This window comes from Nyctibius grandis, chromosome 3 (assembly GCF_013368605.1).
Source record: "Nyctibius grandis isolate bNycGra1 chromosome 3, bNycGra1.pri, whole genome shotgun sequence".
Taxonomy (NCBI): domain Eukaryota; kingdom Metazoa; phylum Chordata; class Aves; order Nyctibiiformes; family Nyctibiidae; genus Nyctibius; species Nyctibius grandis.
Genome location: NC_090660.1, coordinates 86,569,965 through 86,587,957, shown reverse-complemented (window position 1 = coordinate 86,587,957; position 17,993 = coordinate 86,569,965). Strand labels below are relative to the sequence as shown.

The 17,993-nt window shown below is 40.9% G+C and overlaps 1 protein-coding gene across 1 annotated transcript in view; it reads right to left on the bottom strand.

Moving 5' to 3' along the window:
- Positions 1 to 17,993, bottom strand: part of MRPL13 (mitochondrial ribosomal protein L13) — a 43,990-nt gene that overhangs the window by 17,659 nt on the left and 8,338 nt on the right. Inside the window, exons 5-6 of the mRNA XM_068397139.1 lie at positions 1,028 to 1,114; positions 567 to 688 (exon numbers count right to left, since the gene is read on the bottom strand). Coding sequence (XP_068253240.1) covers positions 567 to 688; positions 1,028 to 1,114 — 209 coding nt within the window. The remainder of the gene's footprint in view (positions 1 to 566; positions 689 to 1,027; positions 1,115 to 17,993) is intronic.

Below are 17,993 nucleotides of genomic sequence, written 5' to 3'. Positions count from 1 at the left end.
GGTATAAAGCAAACCACAAATACTCATTCATATGCCACACAACTACTGAGGGACTGATACTGCGCATGGAAAAGAAACTTGATGAAAATAAACACATAGTATGTTCCCTGCCAAAGATCCACGCTCCAAGGTCTACTTTAGCAGAATTCTTTCCCTTGCTCTGGAGAAAACCTGAAGGGTTCCCCCCTGCAATGAATCATTTTGTCACAGAGCCACGTGGTGTTTCCTTTGGCTATGGCTTGCAGTTACGTATTATACAGCACATACAACTCACATAGACTAATGAAGTTTTTTTACTCATCTTTTACTCAGCTCATTTTGATGAAGAGCTGAAAGTGTGACTTCATGAAAAGCAAAGCTTTTCTCATTAGAAGGCCAGAAATACAAAAAACTTAGCAACCACTCCCTTCTAATATGACTGTTCTTTGCTTTAATGACCTCCTCTCTCCAAAAAAAAGATGACATAAAGAGAAAAATCATTACTTTTTTTTCTTACTGATAATGCGAGAGCCTATGTAGTACATATTCAGTCAAAGTGTCCTTTTAAAAAAATCTAAGATACTTACGGAGTCCAAACCTTCGGAAAGGCAGCAATTTCTTCTGGTGTATATTCATCTAACCTCTTGGGGACTGCACGTGGCTGAGGAATCTCTTGTAGAAGATTCTTCTCTATATCTTCTGGAATAACCTGAAGCAGGTGAGAACAGTCTTAGCTATCTGATTGTTTAAAAAACAACACCACTCGCCCCCAAATCCAGACCTAAATTTGTCAACACTACTGCATTCTTCATGCTAAGTGTTTGACCTATAACACAGAAGACAATCTCATGCATGTCTTATATTTTACAATTTTGTGAGGTAATAAGGAAAAAAAGCATCAACATTTCAACTATATTTAGATACATAAATAAAAGCAGCTTGATTTTTCTTAATTTACCTTCTTATAACAAGAGTCTTGCTGCTGCTAACACTCCCTCTTCACCTCCAAATCACACAGGAATGAAAACGTAACTGCATGACTACTCACATCTTCCGGGAAAAGGTGCAGCCTCTGCATCATAGTTCTCCTCTGAAGGTTTTTGGGAAGCATTCTATAAACAGTCAGTTTAACAATCTGAATAAAGATAACATGGTAACAAATAATCAGACAGGCTACAAATAACATGAAAAAGGTAAGCTGTGTTTCCCTCTGTCCATTCCACTAGTCACTGAACCTCTTTTCAGTCAACTTCTTCCATGCTGAAGAACTCTGGCACCACATTCAGAAGGTGCTCTAGACTTACTGTTTCGGAAGAAGAAATACTTACTCCCAGTCATATAAACACTTACTCTAACAGCCACATAGAAAATTTCAGCCTAGAAAGTTAAGAGCTATATTTAGCACCGTGGATGACTGCATATGATCATTGAACTTTGAAAAGAACTGAGAAGATTGTGGTAACTCCATATCGTATTGCACGTTTATATACACACGTTATTGAGAAAAAAAAAATAGACTCTAACAAATGTACCAAGTGTTCTCAGCAATTAGTTTAACACTGTAATTTGCTGTGTTTGAAATGTCTATATAATCAATGCATCATATCTTAAGCAAAGCTGACATAGCAATACATTGCATTATGAACATACTATATATATTTATAATTTATTCCCTGGCTATTAGTTCCAGATGAACAATCTCACTTCTGAGCACCAGGAACGAATAGAATTTGTACATCTACACCAGATGATGCTTATTGAAAATTAACAAAATTCAACAAGATTCATCTTGGACTCTAGTACAGATGCCTGTAATTTAAATACAAAACACATTGTTATGGACTTCACCCAAAATTGGAACATTTGTAAATGTAAAACAAGGCATGCAACTGTAGGAGACAGAAAGAAAGACTTTACTGTCCTTTTATAAAGGACATTGTAAGTATTATAAAGTATTTAGGGGTAGACCTATGTGCAATTTCGTAAGCAGAAGGAAACCCACTCTGCCTGTGCTCCAAGCCACTCAGACATAAACTAGCTCCAAACCAGAAACTACCCAAGCATGCTTAGCGCAATGTTAAAGCCCAAGTCAATAAGCCATGCTGACATGCAGTGCAGTAAGCACAAAAAAATCTCCCAGGCATCTGGGTATTTTGAAAAGTGTAATGAGCAAGGTTGCTTCTCTTTATAAAATTAATTAAAGGAATTAAATTAAACTTTTAGAGACAATCACTAATACTGAGTTCCCAGCTGGAAACACATAGTTAAGATAGAATGATTAATTGTGGCAAGTGAAATTAACAAGTGCAGGTTCTTAAACTAGCAGGCATTTCTACTTGGATTCTGAAGTTAGTAAACACTCAAGATAGTTTGGCCCCAGTATTATTTTATTTTTGCCATGTAACAGACAGTGATGTCTTAGGATCCTCATAAGCATATAATATATGCCGTGATAAACTCTGAAGGCATTTAGAGAAGTCTCAACATCATGAAGATTTTCAGATGTTATGTAGCTAGTAGTACCACAGATCTGTGGACAAACATAATAATCAAGATGACAGAAGAAATAGACCAGGCCAGTCACAGTAATCTATAGTGTTGATACCTTCTCTAATAACAATAAATAAACAACTAATAAAAAAAGATATTAAAAGTAATGCTTTTAGGGATAAAAAACTATTATGCTTGTACAGCAAACTACAGCTTATTTAGTTCAGTATATCATGTGCTTAGACAAAGGCAAGATGAAGACAGAAAATTAACCTTCACTAGTTTACTTCACTGAATATTGAAAATCAAGTGAGACATTAGATGTGGTGCTTAGGGATATGGTTTAGTGGTGGACTTGGTAGTGTTAGGTTAATGGTTGGACTCAATGATCTTGAAGGTCCTTTCCAACCAAAACAATTCTATGATTCTATAACAATATAAGAAAACACATGGATATTAACAACAGCTCATGTAACAGCCCCTTCACCATTAGTAACTTGCACTTCATACACTTATTTTCCTTTCTACCCAATATTTTTCCTTATAGGCAATTGTCATGGTTTAATCCCGGCCGACAACTAAGCACCTAACAGCCGCTTGCTCACTCCTCTCCAGTGGGATGGGGGGAAGAATGAGAAAGGTAAAAGTGAGGAGAAACTTGTGGGTTGACATAAAAACAATTTCATAATTAAAAAGAAATTTTAAAAAAATAATTGTAAGCGAAAAAAACAAGCAATGCAGATGAAAACAACTGCTCAACACCAATCAACTGATGCCCAGCCAGTCCCCGAGCAGCAGCCCTGCCGCCAACCTCCCCACTAGTTTTATTGCTGAGCCCAATGTCATATGGTGTGGAATATCCCTTTGGTCAGTTGGGGTCAGCTGTCCCAGCTGTGCCCCCTCCCAACTTCTTGTGCACCCCCAGCCTGCTTGCTGGTGGGGTGATGTGAGGACCAGAAAAGGCCTTGGCTCTGTGTAAGCACTGCTCAGCAATAGCTAAAACATCCCTATATTATCAACACTGTTTCCAGCACAAATCCAAACCATAGCCCCATACTAGCTACTATGGAGAAAATCAACCCTATCCCAGCCAAAACCCATACACCAATGAAAGATCAAAATATATCAGATCTAAAACAATGGATCCAGAGACTTCACAACGTATCGCTTCACTGTGGGTGTGGAGGGGTTTCTGGAAGAGAATGGTCACCTCCTGAGCCAGATGTAAAAGGCTGCAGGAAATGAGGACCTGGCTGCTGTGACGGACAGAGTTTGTATGCCTTAAACAACTAGTTTGACAACTCTGGCTGGAGGAGGGTATGTGTACTACAGAGGCCTGCAAGTCTGGCAAGAGGTAAGGGCCTTGGGAACAGAACAATACCCCTGCTGTGCCTTAATTGTTGTGATTTACAACTCTGGCTGAAGGAAGAGAGAAATCCTGCGGAGGCAGGATGGTATCTTTTCCCTGGGGCCAGCCTACATGTGCAACAACTTTGCAAGGCCTCAGCCACGCTTGTGCAGAAGCGGGGTCATACAGCGGACACCACAACTAGGGGATCACGACCACCAGACACCCCTTGGGGGACCACCGACTCATTTCGAGAACAATCTAAGACTACAAAGCACAGGCGTCCCAATTAGCACGGGAAGCGAGCAAAAGGGGGGAGACAAGAGGGATGTTACCACCCTCTCCTATCTCGCATGCAAAGGACCTAAAGTATTTAGACCTTCTCACTTGGGATGCTGGCGCGTGCTCCCGCCCGCCACCTGAGGACCGATCCTGCAAGCGATTACCGGAGGAGCAACTCTGCAAGCAACTTACAAACTCTACAGACAACTTACATCGCTGGATCCAAGGGTGGTGATCTCTCTTTTCCTCTCTCTCATAGTCTCTATCCTCTTTCTCTTTCCTTTTCCCTTTTCTCTCTTTTCTCAATGCCTTTAGAAACCCAAGACACTTACAACCATGCAACTTTCCCTGTATTAATAAATTGTTCTTAATTTCATACCAGTTATTTGGTGTCGTTTCACCTTAATTTACTCCAAGGGATTTATGAACTAGTTGCGACCAGGTCGTAACAGCTGCATGACAAGAATCATGTCACAGGGGCCTATGGACTGACCTTGAAGAAGGAACGTGAAGGTTGTTTGCAGTTGAGTCGACTGGAAAGAACTGGTATAAGAGGAAACAAAAACTGTGTACATGACTTGGAGCAGAACACAAAAGAGGATGTACAAGGAGACGTCAAGGAGTGTGGACAAAGGGCTTTAACAAATCATAAGCATGCTAAGGGAGCGTGATAGCTACTAATTACCAATCATATACGAGTAGGAGCGTGATAAGGAGATAGAATTGCTATATTAATCTGTGCGTAACGGCTAATAAACGGCATTTGCTTGATCATACTGGTTGTGTAGCAGTGTCCTGCAACCTCCACGTCAACAAGTGGCGCCCGAACAGGGACCCTCAGATCGGCGCTGAGAAGATCAACGAGACCGACAAAATGAAGGGGACGGAGAAGCCGACCGATGGTGAGTGCTCTGGGCACCTAAATAGCTGAATTTGCGGAAACTCGCCCTGGCCAGGCGAGCGGTCGGGGAGGAATGGGAAATACGCTGTTTAAAGAAGAAGAGGCAGTCGTGAAACTCCTCCAACATATTCTCTCTACGAGAGGCTTGAAATATGACCTTGCTACCTTGAAGGCTCTATTGCTATGGGCAAAAGAAAGAGCATTAATCCCCACAGTCAGTGCGGCTTTCGATGCTGCCACCTGGGAAAACATGGGTGCAAAGCTGTGGGATGAAATTACGTTGGGTTCCAAGGATGCAGGCAAAATCCCCACTGTGTGGAGACTAGTTACCGAAACCTTAAAGAGTATGAAAGCCAAGCGTTTGGCTGCTTCGTCAGCTTTTGCAGCCCTAACGCCCGAGAATCAAACTGAATCAAAATCAAAGGACGCTATATCGGCAACAGCTCTCCTTTTTTCGGGGCCCACTTTTCCATCTGCCCCAACAAAGGTAGTAGCGGGGGGACGAGCTCTGCCGCAGGATCATCAGGAAAAGCCTGGTTCCTCTCAACCTACGGTGCCCCCGTTACCTCCACAAAAAGAAGAAGAGGAAGACTTCCCACCACCGCCACCAGAACTAGAGAAGGTGCCGTCTCGCTCAGTGTCGCCAACACCACGACCGTACGCACCTCTGCCTCCATCAACTCCCCCAACACCCTGCACCAAGGCTGGTGTGAGCGGCTTGGGAGACTCCCAGCTACAAGAGCTCCTGCATAAATTGGAATCGCTCGAGGCGAAGATTGAGGCTCCGAGACCGCTGGACACCGGATCGCGAAATCCTTTCCTTCCGGACTCTTCGCAACCGGAGCAACAACAGCGGCCACCCATGACTGTGGTACCGGGGATGGGGGCGGTGGGAGGAGGAGAGGCGGACAGAGGGTTGTGCGGATCTGGTTCTCCTGTAGACCCGAGGCGTAGGTGGCGGGGCGTAATTCGGGATGCTATAATAGAAGGGCAGTTTCAAACGATTAATCCAATGGCATTTCCCATTGTCATAGATCAAAAAGGTGATAATATGTGGGAGGCCTTAGATTGGAAAATGATAAAAGAGGCGAAAACTGCGCTAACGCAATATGGGTTAAAATCTCCTTATGCTCAATCAATTCTGCAACATATTTTTTCTGCTCACTTGTTAACCCCTTATGATACAAAGATGCTAATTACTGCACTGTTAACACCTTCCCAACAAATACAGTTTTTTCAGGGCTGGCATTCTGCTTGCGAGGCCGCTGCAGTAATCCCCCGCCAACACAACGACCCATTATTTGGGATTCGGGCAGAGGTACTGATAGGGACGGGCGATTATGCAAGCACAGTTGTACAACTGCAGCTTCCCGCAGCTGCGTTACAACTCAGTCAAGATTTGGCTTTTAGGGTGCTTTCTAGCATACACGATGAGAAAGCGGCACCAGCTTTTACTAATGTAAAACAAGGACCAACAGAGCCTTATGGAAAATTCATTGATAGGCTGCATGATGCCATCCAATCGCATCCAGATTTGAATGATGACATGAAAATCCGATTTTTGGATCTTTTATCATTTGATAATGCCAATGAAAAAGCGAAAAAGGCCCTCAGTTTGCTGCCGCGAGGGTCGAGTACTGCTACTCTAATAGAGGCAGCCCAACGGATGCTGGCCCAAGATAATGCTACAGTTATGGCAGCTGCGGTTGGGGCTGCAGTAAGATCGTCGCTCCAACAACAACAGAAAAGAGATAGAAAGTGGTCTCTGATTCATTGTATGTCGTAGGTACCGTCTTGCGCCTTGAACGTGCCATGGTTAAGTCTGTGAAAAATCAAACCTTGTATATGCTGTTAATGCAACTGTTATTTTTATTAGATCAGCGCCAAACACCCTATTTCATTACCCACGTCCACAGTCATCAGTTTCAATTCGGTCTTTCAATCGGTAACAATGCAGCTGACAATCTGGTAGCTACCGCTTGCCAAAACCCTGCGGTCAACCTGTTTGAGCAAGCCCGCCTTTCTCATGAATTCTTTCACCAATCTGCAAAGATGTTAGCCCGACAGTTTAACCTGAAAATTTCTTATGCACGTGGCATTGTTCAGTCATGCCTCGCTTGCCAGAAAACTGGATTCGGCCTTGGCCTTGGAGTGAATCCTCAAGGCTTGCGTGCATTGCAATTGTGGCAAATGGACGTTACTCACATACCAGAATTTGGTCGCTTCAAATATGTCCATGTCAGTATTGACACGTTCTCACACGCCATATGGGCTACTGCACAAACAGGTGAAACTGCGAAACATGTTGTGCAACATATGCACGCTTCCATTGCTGTTTTGGGTGTCCCTCTTGAGATCAAGACGGACAATGGACCGGCATATGTTTCACAAACGTTTGCTCGCCTTTGTCAACTGTGGGGCATCCGCCACCTTACCTGCATTCCACATTCCCCCACAGGGCAGGCCATTGTTGAGTGTGCACATGCTACCCTCAAATCACTTTTGCAAAAACAGAAAGGGGGAGAATTAGTACCCTCTGACAGGCTTGCAAAAGTGCTTTATGTGTTAAATTATCTAAGAGTCACTGGGGACAGAGAGTCGCCCCCGATGGTTGTGCATCACATGTCATTGCAATCCGGCCTACAAAAATGTGAACAGGTGAAGGTACAGTATCGGGATTTGCGAACGGGAGAATGGAAAGGTCCCGCTGAGGTAAAAATGACTGGCCGAGGATATGCTTGTGTTTTAACAGAGGAAGGACCGCGGTGGGTTCCTAGCCGATGGGTGAAGCCATGGAGAGAACACGATGGACAAGAGGATGCATCATCATCACCCTCTTGCTGGTAACAGGTTTAGGACATCCACCGATAGTCCTTCCCCCAACACCGTGGGAGGGGAGTCACAACGTTTGGGTGACTCTGATGCGGAGCATAAACCAGACGCATTTTTGTGCCTCCCTGGCTCAGCCTGAACAACCCTTTCACTCTTGTTTAGTGGGGGTTCCCCTAAACGGATCTGAAAGTAAAGAGAGAGCAGCAGGGTTGAGTAGGCTGAAACAGAACCTCTGTGAGAATGCAGTAAAATGTGGTGAGCATTGGGATTCGTGGGATGATAACTTACCTGTCAGTCCTCTAGAACCCCAAGAACTTGACATACTGGGAACTCTAGGAGCAGAATCCTGTGTATTTTTTGGGTACGGGAACCCACATGCAGACATTTATCAGAGTAAAGAGTTAGGATTCCAAGATGTTACACCCAGTAATCCGTTCTCGAAAAATGAATCGATCTGGTGCGCACACCTAGGATGCAGTTGAGCGCGGCCCGTACCAGATCTGGCCATGCCCTGGAAATTAACGAAAGGATTGTTTCTAATCTGTGGAGATAGGGCTTGGCCTGGGCTACCCAGCAGAAAAGTGGGAGGCCCGTGTACCATAGGCAAGTTAAGCTTACTAATGCCTTCGCAAAAGCTTATACTAAATCACACTCACCTACATAAGCTTAAGCAGAAAAGAAGCGTCACTACCTTGGGGAGCGATTGTAAAGATGAGGTTGACCTATGGTCTAGAACTGAGGTAGTTCTCTTTTCCTTTTTCACCCCGGGTGTTGCTGCGGCTCGAGGATTAACACAGCTGCGAAACTTAGCTTGCTGGGTTGCAAAAAGAGCTAACCAAACCTCTAGGATTTTAGAAGCCTTAGCCAACGATGTAGATAGTATCAGACATGCTACCTTACAAAACAGAGCTGCTATAGATTTTTTGTTGTTAGCACATGGTCATGGATGTCAGGATTTCGATGGGATGTGTTGTATGGATCTGAACGATCGATCAAAATCAATTCATAAGCAGATCAAAGAGCTCATGGACGCAACACAAAAAATACAGGAACGACATGGGTTTTTGGATGACTGGCTTGAGAAATTGGGAATTGGAGGGTGGCTGGTTGGATTGATTAAAATGTTGTTAATGGGATTGTTTGTGATTTGTATTATCTTGCTGGTATTGCCGTGTCTGTTCTCCTGCTTGCAAAAGGCCCTGCAGCGGATGATAAACACAGCCTTTCTGGCTCAAGAAAAGAAAGGGGGAATTGTGGAGGGGTTTCTGGAAGAGAATGGTCACCTCCTGAGCCAGATGTAAAAGGCTGCAGGAAATGAGGACCTGGCTGCATGACAAGAATCATGTCACAGGGGCCTATGGACTGACCTTGAAGAAGGAACGTGAAGGTTGTTTGCGGTTGAGTCGACTGGAAAGAACTGGTATAAGAGGAAACAAAAACTGTGTACATGACTTGGAGCAGAACACAAAAGAGGATGTACAAGGAGACGTCAAGGAGTGTGGACAAAGGGCTTTAACAAATCATAAGCATGCTAAGGGAGCGTGATAGCTACTAATTACCAATCATATACGAGTAGGAGCGTGATAAGGAGATAGAATTGCTATATTAATCTGTGCGTAATGGCTAATAAACGGCATTTGCTTGATCATATTGGTTGTGTAGCAGTGTCCTGTAACCTCCGCGTCAACATGTGGGGATTTTTTTCTTTATCTAAAAATTACTTTTAACTTCAGATTGTGATAGAACGAGTGTTAATTCCTTAGATTAATAAACTGTACACACACATGATCCAACATATGACCTACAGATACACAGAGCTATTTACCCAACAATTTCACTCCAATAAAGAGACACTTCACAATACTTCAATGAACACTTAAGTATTTTATTTCTTCAAACAACTGATGTTTGAGAACAATTTTTCATCTTCCTCTGCAGCACGTGGCACAGACAGCTGTTGAAACAGACCAGTGAACTAGACAAACAGCTGGCCTATTCTGGTTGTAGATACTTCTGCCTGGCAAATCTGATCCCTTTTTTTAGCCACGTTACAAAGAGTAAAAAGGTTCCTCTTAAAAAAGTCACACTGGAAAAGAATGATTGATTTATATGCTCAAGTTAAACAATGAAGAAATACTTTCAACATTGTGTACAGTCACTAGAGAACTGACAACCTCAGGGGATGACAGTAACATGAAAGCAGGACTTGAGAATGAATCATGGATAATTATATATTCAATAATAGTTTCTACAGGAAAGTATGCTAAGTGCAATAAGCATAATCCAAGGTATGTTTTGGTACATCTGCCAACCTCCATGCTGTTGAAGAACTCATTTGGCTTCCTGTGCCCTCTCATACAAGCAAGAAGTGCATTACTGCAAGATCTGCAAGAATAGAAAAATCACCCTCACATGAAGCACAAACCATTTTTCACAGCCATGAAGATCATAGAACCATAGAATAGTTTGGTTTGGGAGGGGCCTTTAAAGATCATCTAGTTCCAACCCCCCTGCCACAGGCACGGACACCTTCCGCTAGACCAGGTTGCTCAAAGCCCCATCCAACCTGGCCTTGAACACTTCCAGGGAGGGGGCATCCACAGCTTCTCTGGGCAACCTGTTCCAGCGTCTCACCACCCTCACAGTAAAGAATTTCTTCCATATGTCCAATCTAAATGTAGCGTCTTCCAGTTTAAAACCATTACCCCTTGTCCTGTCACTACAGGCCTTGATAAAAAGTCTTTCTCCATCTTTCTTATAAGCCCCATTTATATATTGAAAGGCCACAACAAGGTCTCTCCAGAGCCTTCTCTTCTCCAGGCTGAACAAGCCCAACTCTCTCAGCCTTTCCTCAATAGGAGAGATGTTCTAGGCCTCTGATCATTTTTGTGGCCCTCCTCTGGGCCTGTTCCAACAGGTCCTCATCCTTCCTGTGCTGAGGACTCCAGAGGTGGACACAGTACTGCAGCTGGGGTCTCACCAGAGAGAACTAGAGGGGCAGAATCACCTCCCTCGACCTGCTGGCCATACTTCTTTTGATGCAGCTCAGAATACGGTTGGCTTTCTGGGCTGCAAGTGCACATTGCTGTCTCATATTCAGTTTTTATTCCACCAGTACCCCCAAGTCCTTCTCAAGAGAGCTGCTCTCAATCCCTTCATCCCTCAGCCTGTACTGACACTGGGGATCACCCCAACCCAGGTGCAGGACCTGGTACCTGGCCCTGTTGAACTTCATGAGGTTCACATGGGCCCATTCCCCAAGCTTCTGGATGGCGTCCCATCCCTCTAGCAAATCAACTGCACCACTCAGCTTGGTGTCCTCCACAAACTTGCTGAGGGTGTACTTGATCCCACTGTCTAGGTCACTGATGAAGATACTAAATCCTTGCCTGTTCCAGAGCAGGAAATTGGACTTCACTGTGCCACTTTCTCCCAGTCTGGAGCTTCAATGCAACTGAATGAACTCTCAGAGGAAACAAACTTATGACTTACTAATTAGACATTTCAAACAGCTCATTTTTTAATTACATGTTTTTGTGGTTATCATAGAGCATTTAATGTCTGAGCCACTTCAAAATATTGCTGCCTGTATGTTATACCCATGCACAGAATAAGAGAGAGGAACAATAACAATAACCTGCTGGAAGAGGTCAAAGGCAGTTTTATACCTCCCACCCCTCAAGCTCGTTCACCTTGGTCAAGAAGAAAAAAAAAAAAGCCAGAAAAAAAAAAAAAGAGGGATGAGGTGGCTATAAACTATTACTTGAGGCTTGTAAAAAGCCAAGTAAGTGTATTATAAGCAAGCTGGAGTGTAAATTTTAAGAAGTCCTGCTATTCTGTATTTTTATTATTGATTAACGGCAAGGTAGGTAGTCCAACAACAGAACAGAAGGCCATACAGAGAGGCAGGACAGAGAAGGTAGTGCTGGAAAACCTCTAGCTTCCTTCATTTTAACTTCTGCCTCAAAGACCTTTCTACAAGCCAAAGCAAATCCAAACCCAGCTCCTGGAAAGACCAGGTTTACATCCAGCTCCTTGCCCAAAATTCTGCTTACAGACAGAACCTCACTCTAACTCACGTGATGAGAAGTCAAAGAAGTTAGTGAAGTACAGGCTTAACTGAAGTTGTACAGACTGCTTTTGCAACTTTAGTAAGGTTGTGTAACAGAAAAGGCAGATCCAACCAGTAATATTTACAGGGTGTTAAATAAGGGCTCTCCCGTTACCTGAACATGCTCAGGTTTTACTAAAAACACACCAGCCCTAAGTAAAAAGGTATGAAATTGCAAGAAAAAGTCTGCTACTGAGCTCATGCAAAACCCAAACCCAGATTCAACGCTCACTGAAAACACACATCAGAACACGCTGTTTCTTTAGGGAATTAACAACAACAACAACAAAGTCTTTCTATATGCTTGTAATACACTTCTAATAAAAGACAATTCTTATTGTTTTCTATGTGATTATGTTTATTTTGAACTATTAAAATACCAAGAGTTTATTTTTATGTGAAAGGCATAAAACCCAGTTGATTTCTGTGGGACTTCAAACTGGCAAAAACTGTACCTACCCACAGGTCTCACTGCAACCTCAATCTCAGTTTAGAACTAATTAGTACAGTTTAAGAATATATTCAGTTATTTATGGATTCCTATTGCCTCCCCTCCCCGCCAAGTCCTTCATCTCTAATACTAGTAACTTGTAAAATTCCGTGTCCTCATAAATACTCCTAAAGGCCATGACACTTTCTCCATCAGGTAAAGACATCCATCATCAGATGTATACAGCTAGCAGAGCATTAATATTTGGGTATTTTTAAAGTACTGGAATGCTGTCTGCCCCAATTTCTTTTGATTTACAAAATTCCTATTGGCTGTAGTTACAATTGTCATCTTGAATATTGCAATACCTTTTTTCTAAGTTGGCTAATTTATATACTCACAGCATAGACATGCTCTTAATCACACAGTTATAGGACACTACTTTTTTAGTTTCTAATTTCAAGGGCTAATTAGGAGGAAAGAAATCTGAAGGCAGCTCTAGTAAAACTCTTGCACTTTCATTCTATTACTACACACTAACATTTTATGAGTACAAATACATTCAAAATATATTTATTTGAAACACTGTGCGAGGTTTGAACATTTCCATTTTTTTGCTAGGCTTTGGCTCATGTGTAAGTTGCAGACTGTGCTTGACGGAGAGCAAGTTCTGAGAAAAATTCTTTGCCAGATAAAACATACTTTAAAGAAGGAAATCAATAGAGCAATACCACTCCTGGTCCTGAGAAGCACAAAATAATTGGCTGAAGTTCCAGAAGAAAGCCTTCCCTAACAGCTGAATTAAGTCCAATAATCACCAGGAAGCAACTCTAGAACATGGGAAGGACACAGAGCTCCAAAGAAAACAAAGGGATTAATTACAGGGCATACAAAAACCACCCTAGAAGAATTTCAGGAGACACACTAGTTACCTGGAGGTACAGCTTGATGCTACCTCTTCCTTCTACCCTTTCTTGGTTTTCTGTTCTGCATACGATACCTCTGAGCATTGTATGAGTAGCACAACAACAGCGAATGTACTTAATACTGCCATAAGAGCCATTTGGTCACAAACAAATTAAACTTCCATTGCATGCCATTTTGCTTTCCACTACTGTTCAGCAATTAAAAACTTAGAAGTTTAATGTGTTCTTTAAATTAATACATTAATTTGCCTTGCAAATTCAAATAAGAAATGGATTAAGATTTTTTTTAAGCAAAGAAGTACTTATTTTTGTCTACTACGAAGCAAAAGACCAAGCCAGCTCTAAGACTCATTTAGAGCACCTGCAGGTTTTAAGATAACAGGTTCCATAACAATATTCTCCTCCCCATGCCATACTAACTTCTGTGTGCCTACTAATCCAGACTTTGAAGTTTTGCTCTACTTAATTAAAAAACATTACTCCATAGTAATAAAAGAAAACATTATTATATCTGGTGTTTCAGTAACCGACTTCTAGTATGTATGTATTATTACATCACTATCCCTTACCGATGCAAAGAAAATAGGCTTTCAAATACCAACAGTAAGATTTAACGAGGTTTTCTGTCCAAGCTTTTCTTCAAAAGATCATTATTATGCAGATATAATGGCAAGTCTATACGTGCAAGCAGTTGCTCAAGAGCATTCAAAAGGAGAATTAGAACATTTAAGCCCCTTCATATCAGTGCCCGCAGCTGAACAAACCAGAACTCTGACAGCCCCGGAGGCTCCCTCACAGCATATTTCCATAGAGCTACCCTGCCTCGCTTCATAATCTTCCCTAGCAGGTAACATTCATTCTGAACAATTATTGCCCATTATTTCTTTGTCAGAGGCAATAGAGCCTCTGAATACTGCAAAGGTCAATCTTCTCACTGAGCATTTGGTATTAGCCAAACATGATTTCTTCTTCTTCTTTTTTTTTGGAGGGAGTTTCTCATGCAGCCAAAAAAAAAAAAAAGTAAGCCAAGTTTTGCTTACTTTTAAATTAGAAATAGAATAAAAATTAATTGAAAACTTTGTCCTGACAGGATTACTGCCTGGTTCCACATATTAGATCTGTCCACAAACTTTGCAGACATTTTAATTAAAAGCCATCAGATTTTTCCAGAAAGTTTTTTCCAAGTAATCTTTGCTCTCTCTCAAGTCTGTGAGATTTAAAAGTACATCTTTTAGTCTTCCCATATCAAGTACTTCGAAGTCTTATTTTGAAAGTGTTGGTCTCGTGCCTATCAGCATTTTTCCAGCTGAACAAAACTTCTGCAAAGTTTATTAAAAACAAACAAGAAACCCCCAAATTTCTATGCATTCTGAACCCCTGCATCTCAAATAAGAAGTTTTACCTGTTTCCTTTATTTTCAAAAGGCTCTCTTGGCAAGGAAAACACACCAAACCTTTCAAGCAGATTTTCCTTAGCAATTTACAATGGAAATTAATGTTGTCCGCTAATAGATATGCTAAGGGAGTAGTAATACCATACAGAATATTAGTATTACATTAACCTGAAGAACAGAGAGGCTGTTGTGAACTACAGCAACAAGCTGTTATGCTGCACCTAAAGAACACACTTAATACTCTGGTCTATGGGTGGTCCAAGAATTTACACTAAATCTAAGTCAGAGAAAGAAAAGGCTGAAATGTGAAGCTATTTTTTTCTTCAACAAGCACTTTCTAAAGTATCCTGGCCAAGTCCAATAGAGCAGACAACTGGCAATACTAGAAATTTTAAACAGATTCACAAGACACTCCCCTCCCCACGCCTCCTGAAGGAACTCAGAGGTGTTAAAGGTAAAAATGTGCTAGACAATTTACTTTTGATATCTTTTTTTGGCAACACAGTGTAATTTTTACCCTTCCATAAAAACTATTTTTTCCAAAGTGCTGAAAAACTTGGCACAATGAACACGGAACTTTAAGTTCTATACAGAACATCAGTCATGCAGATCTCTTTTCATATTCACTGCCCCACATTAACATAAAAGATACTCAGAAGTGAAAAAAAATAGTAATATTTTGTCAATCTCAGGCACAAAATTATACATCTGAGATTAAACACTTCTAATAGGCACAGGGTTTTTTTTATTCTTTTCAACTAAGAAGAAAAGTCAAGGACTGGATAAGCCCCCAGCAGCCTTATCTGACCTAATAGCTGACACTGCTTTGAGTAGGAGGTTCAACTAGAGACCTCCCAAGGTTCTCTCCAATCTGAATCATCCTATGATCCTATGAAAAAATGCATGTGCCCATTCAAAATTCAGCACAAATCCTTCTGAAGCACTACCTACTACCTACAAGGAATATAAAGGTCCAAAGCTAGTAAGATAGATACAATGATGTCAGCCTCCAGAAGTGAGAATATCAGATCATCATCCATCCCTACCTTAGTACCTTATGAAGGAACTAGAAATGATCAAGGACGATTATCTGACCATACTGCAGTAAACATGTCTAAATTCTGACAACTATACTTAAAACTTTCAGCCCTCCATGTAAACATAAACCATACCGGTCTGCATCAAATTCGGATTATAACCTTCTTAATTAGCTATTAGCTGTTGTACCAGTCTCTCTGTATACTATAAACTACATTTAAACAAAACTGTAATGGAAAAATATTTATCTTGGGGATTTGTATGTTTGAATTTAGACATATGTTAGTAAAGACAGTGCTAAGCAGTACTGGAGTCCTATGATATACACACATTCACAGAATCTTACAAGCTTTAATCTATTTCTTACATAAACCAAAAATAGTCATATCCATTGAAAAATCTCTACGTAACACCATGCAGGTTTACAAGGTGTTATGTTAACATCCTTTTCCTTGGAAGTAATCTCATCCATTAATTTAATGCCTTAATTTCTGTTACAGCACTATTTCCAAAAATAACGTTGACTCATCTAATGAAGCACCACCAGGACAAGCTAGCAGCAGACAATGGGACCAAGAGCAGAGAAAAAGTAGTAGCCTCCAGGATGAAAACAGCGCCTTACAGAACGAAGACTTTGACTCCACAGAAAAATATAGTTTGCTTCCTACAACCTACCTAATTCCACTGGCTTCACAGGAATTAAATTTAACATGATTAAAAAAGAAAAGGTCTCTTTTTAATTCAAAGAAATGAAAAAAAGTGACTTATAAGTCTCCACACTATGTGTCACTTAGATTGTATTTTGAAGATCCAAATGCTACTTAGGCTAGGCATTGTTCTCTTTACAGTAATCCTTTTTCAGGTTTTAATAGCTAGTTCTAAAAATAAAACATGTTAATAAAACACCATCATAAATTACATCTTTGTCATATCCCAATGTATTTCACACCAAAACAATTCAACTAGTAAATAAATGTTTCTAGCCATAAAATCCCTTCCAAGTCAAAACCTGTAACAGCTCCACATACAGAACATATGCCAAATTACAATCCACTACTATTAATTATGACAAAAATACATATGAGAGAACTTTATGAGAGGGACATCCAAATGCTTTACCTTCAACAGAATGAAAGAGTTAATTGCTGAGGGCTCTCCACAGTTTTGTTTAAAAAAAAGTTTCTCTCTCTAAATCAGACCAAGCCTTGAGCCACATCACCATTTGCTGAGTCTCTGTCCAACATGCTTTAGTTATTGGCAATGCATTTAATCCTCCTCTGTTTGCACAGAAATTCGTCTATGAGTCTGGCAAGAAAAGAGGTATTTCAGAATGAATGCCAGAAGGTAATTTATAGAACATCCAATTCTCAGGCCCTAACAAACAAGTTGTGTTATGCTGCCTCCCAGTGCACAGCATCTGCCTGAAGCCCAAATGAAAAAGGTTGAAGAATCCATTTTAGACATGGAACTACCAATAATTCTCAAAGGAATTAAAACTACTTGAGAGCCTGTTCTCAAAAGAATTTAAGTTGTTTTGAAAAATTCTAGACAGGAAATAATACTGAACTCTGCAATTTCATTTCAGTTTAAATAAAGAAATAAATTGCAAAAGTAAAAACAAAAACCAGGCAAATTCACATGGCGGAATGCTTTTTTATTGAGTACTTGTACAGCGCCTTGTAGAAGAGAGTCTTGGGACAAACCAGGACTTCTAAATCATAGATAAAAAAATCACTGACAAAACCCAAGAATTTTACAGCAGATAAAATTTCTCTAGGAAAAAGAATAAACATTTTTATATTTTATATATATGGTGACGCAAGCCAAAGCATTTCACAGTCAAAAATAAACACAGATATCTCTTAATCTCTGTGGGCCTCATATCATGTTCTGAAACACTAGTACTTAAAGAATTCAGTCCTCCAACGCTGACCATTCACAACCCTCGTAAAAGTAATTTTATAACTGTGTAAGTCAACATCCCAAAACGTTCATATCTAGCACCCTATTTTTTTAATGAGTAACAAACACATCAACACTGATGTTCAGCAGAATTTATAATAGTCTAATACAGGCATTTAGTAAAGAGGCTTAAGTTCAATGTAATCACCATTTCCAATTCTTTCACAGACCACGAACACACAACATTGCAGAAAAGATTTAAAAAAAATCTTTAACAAAACCTACAGTTGAATTTTACTGGGAGAAAGAGCCAGGTGTACTTTCTAACATTTTTAAGATTAGCATTATTGCTGGCTCTTAA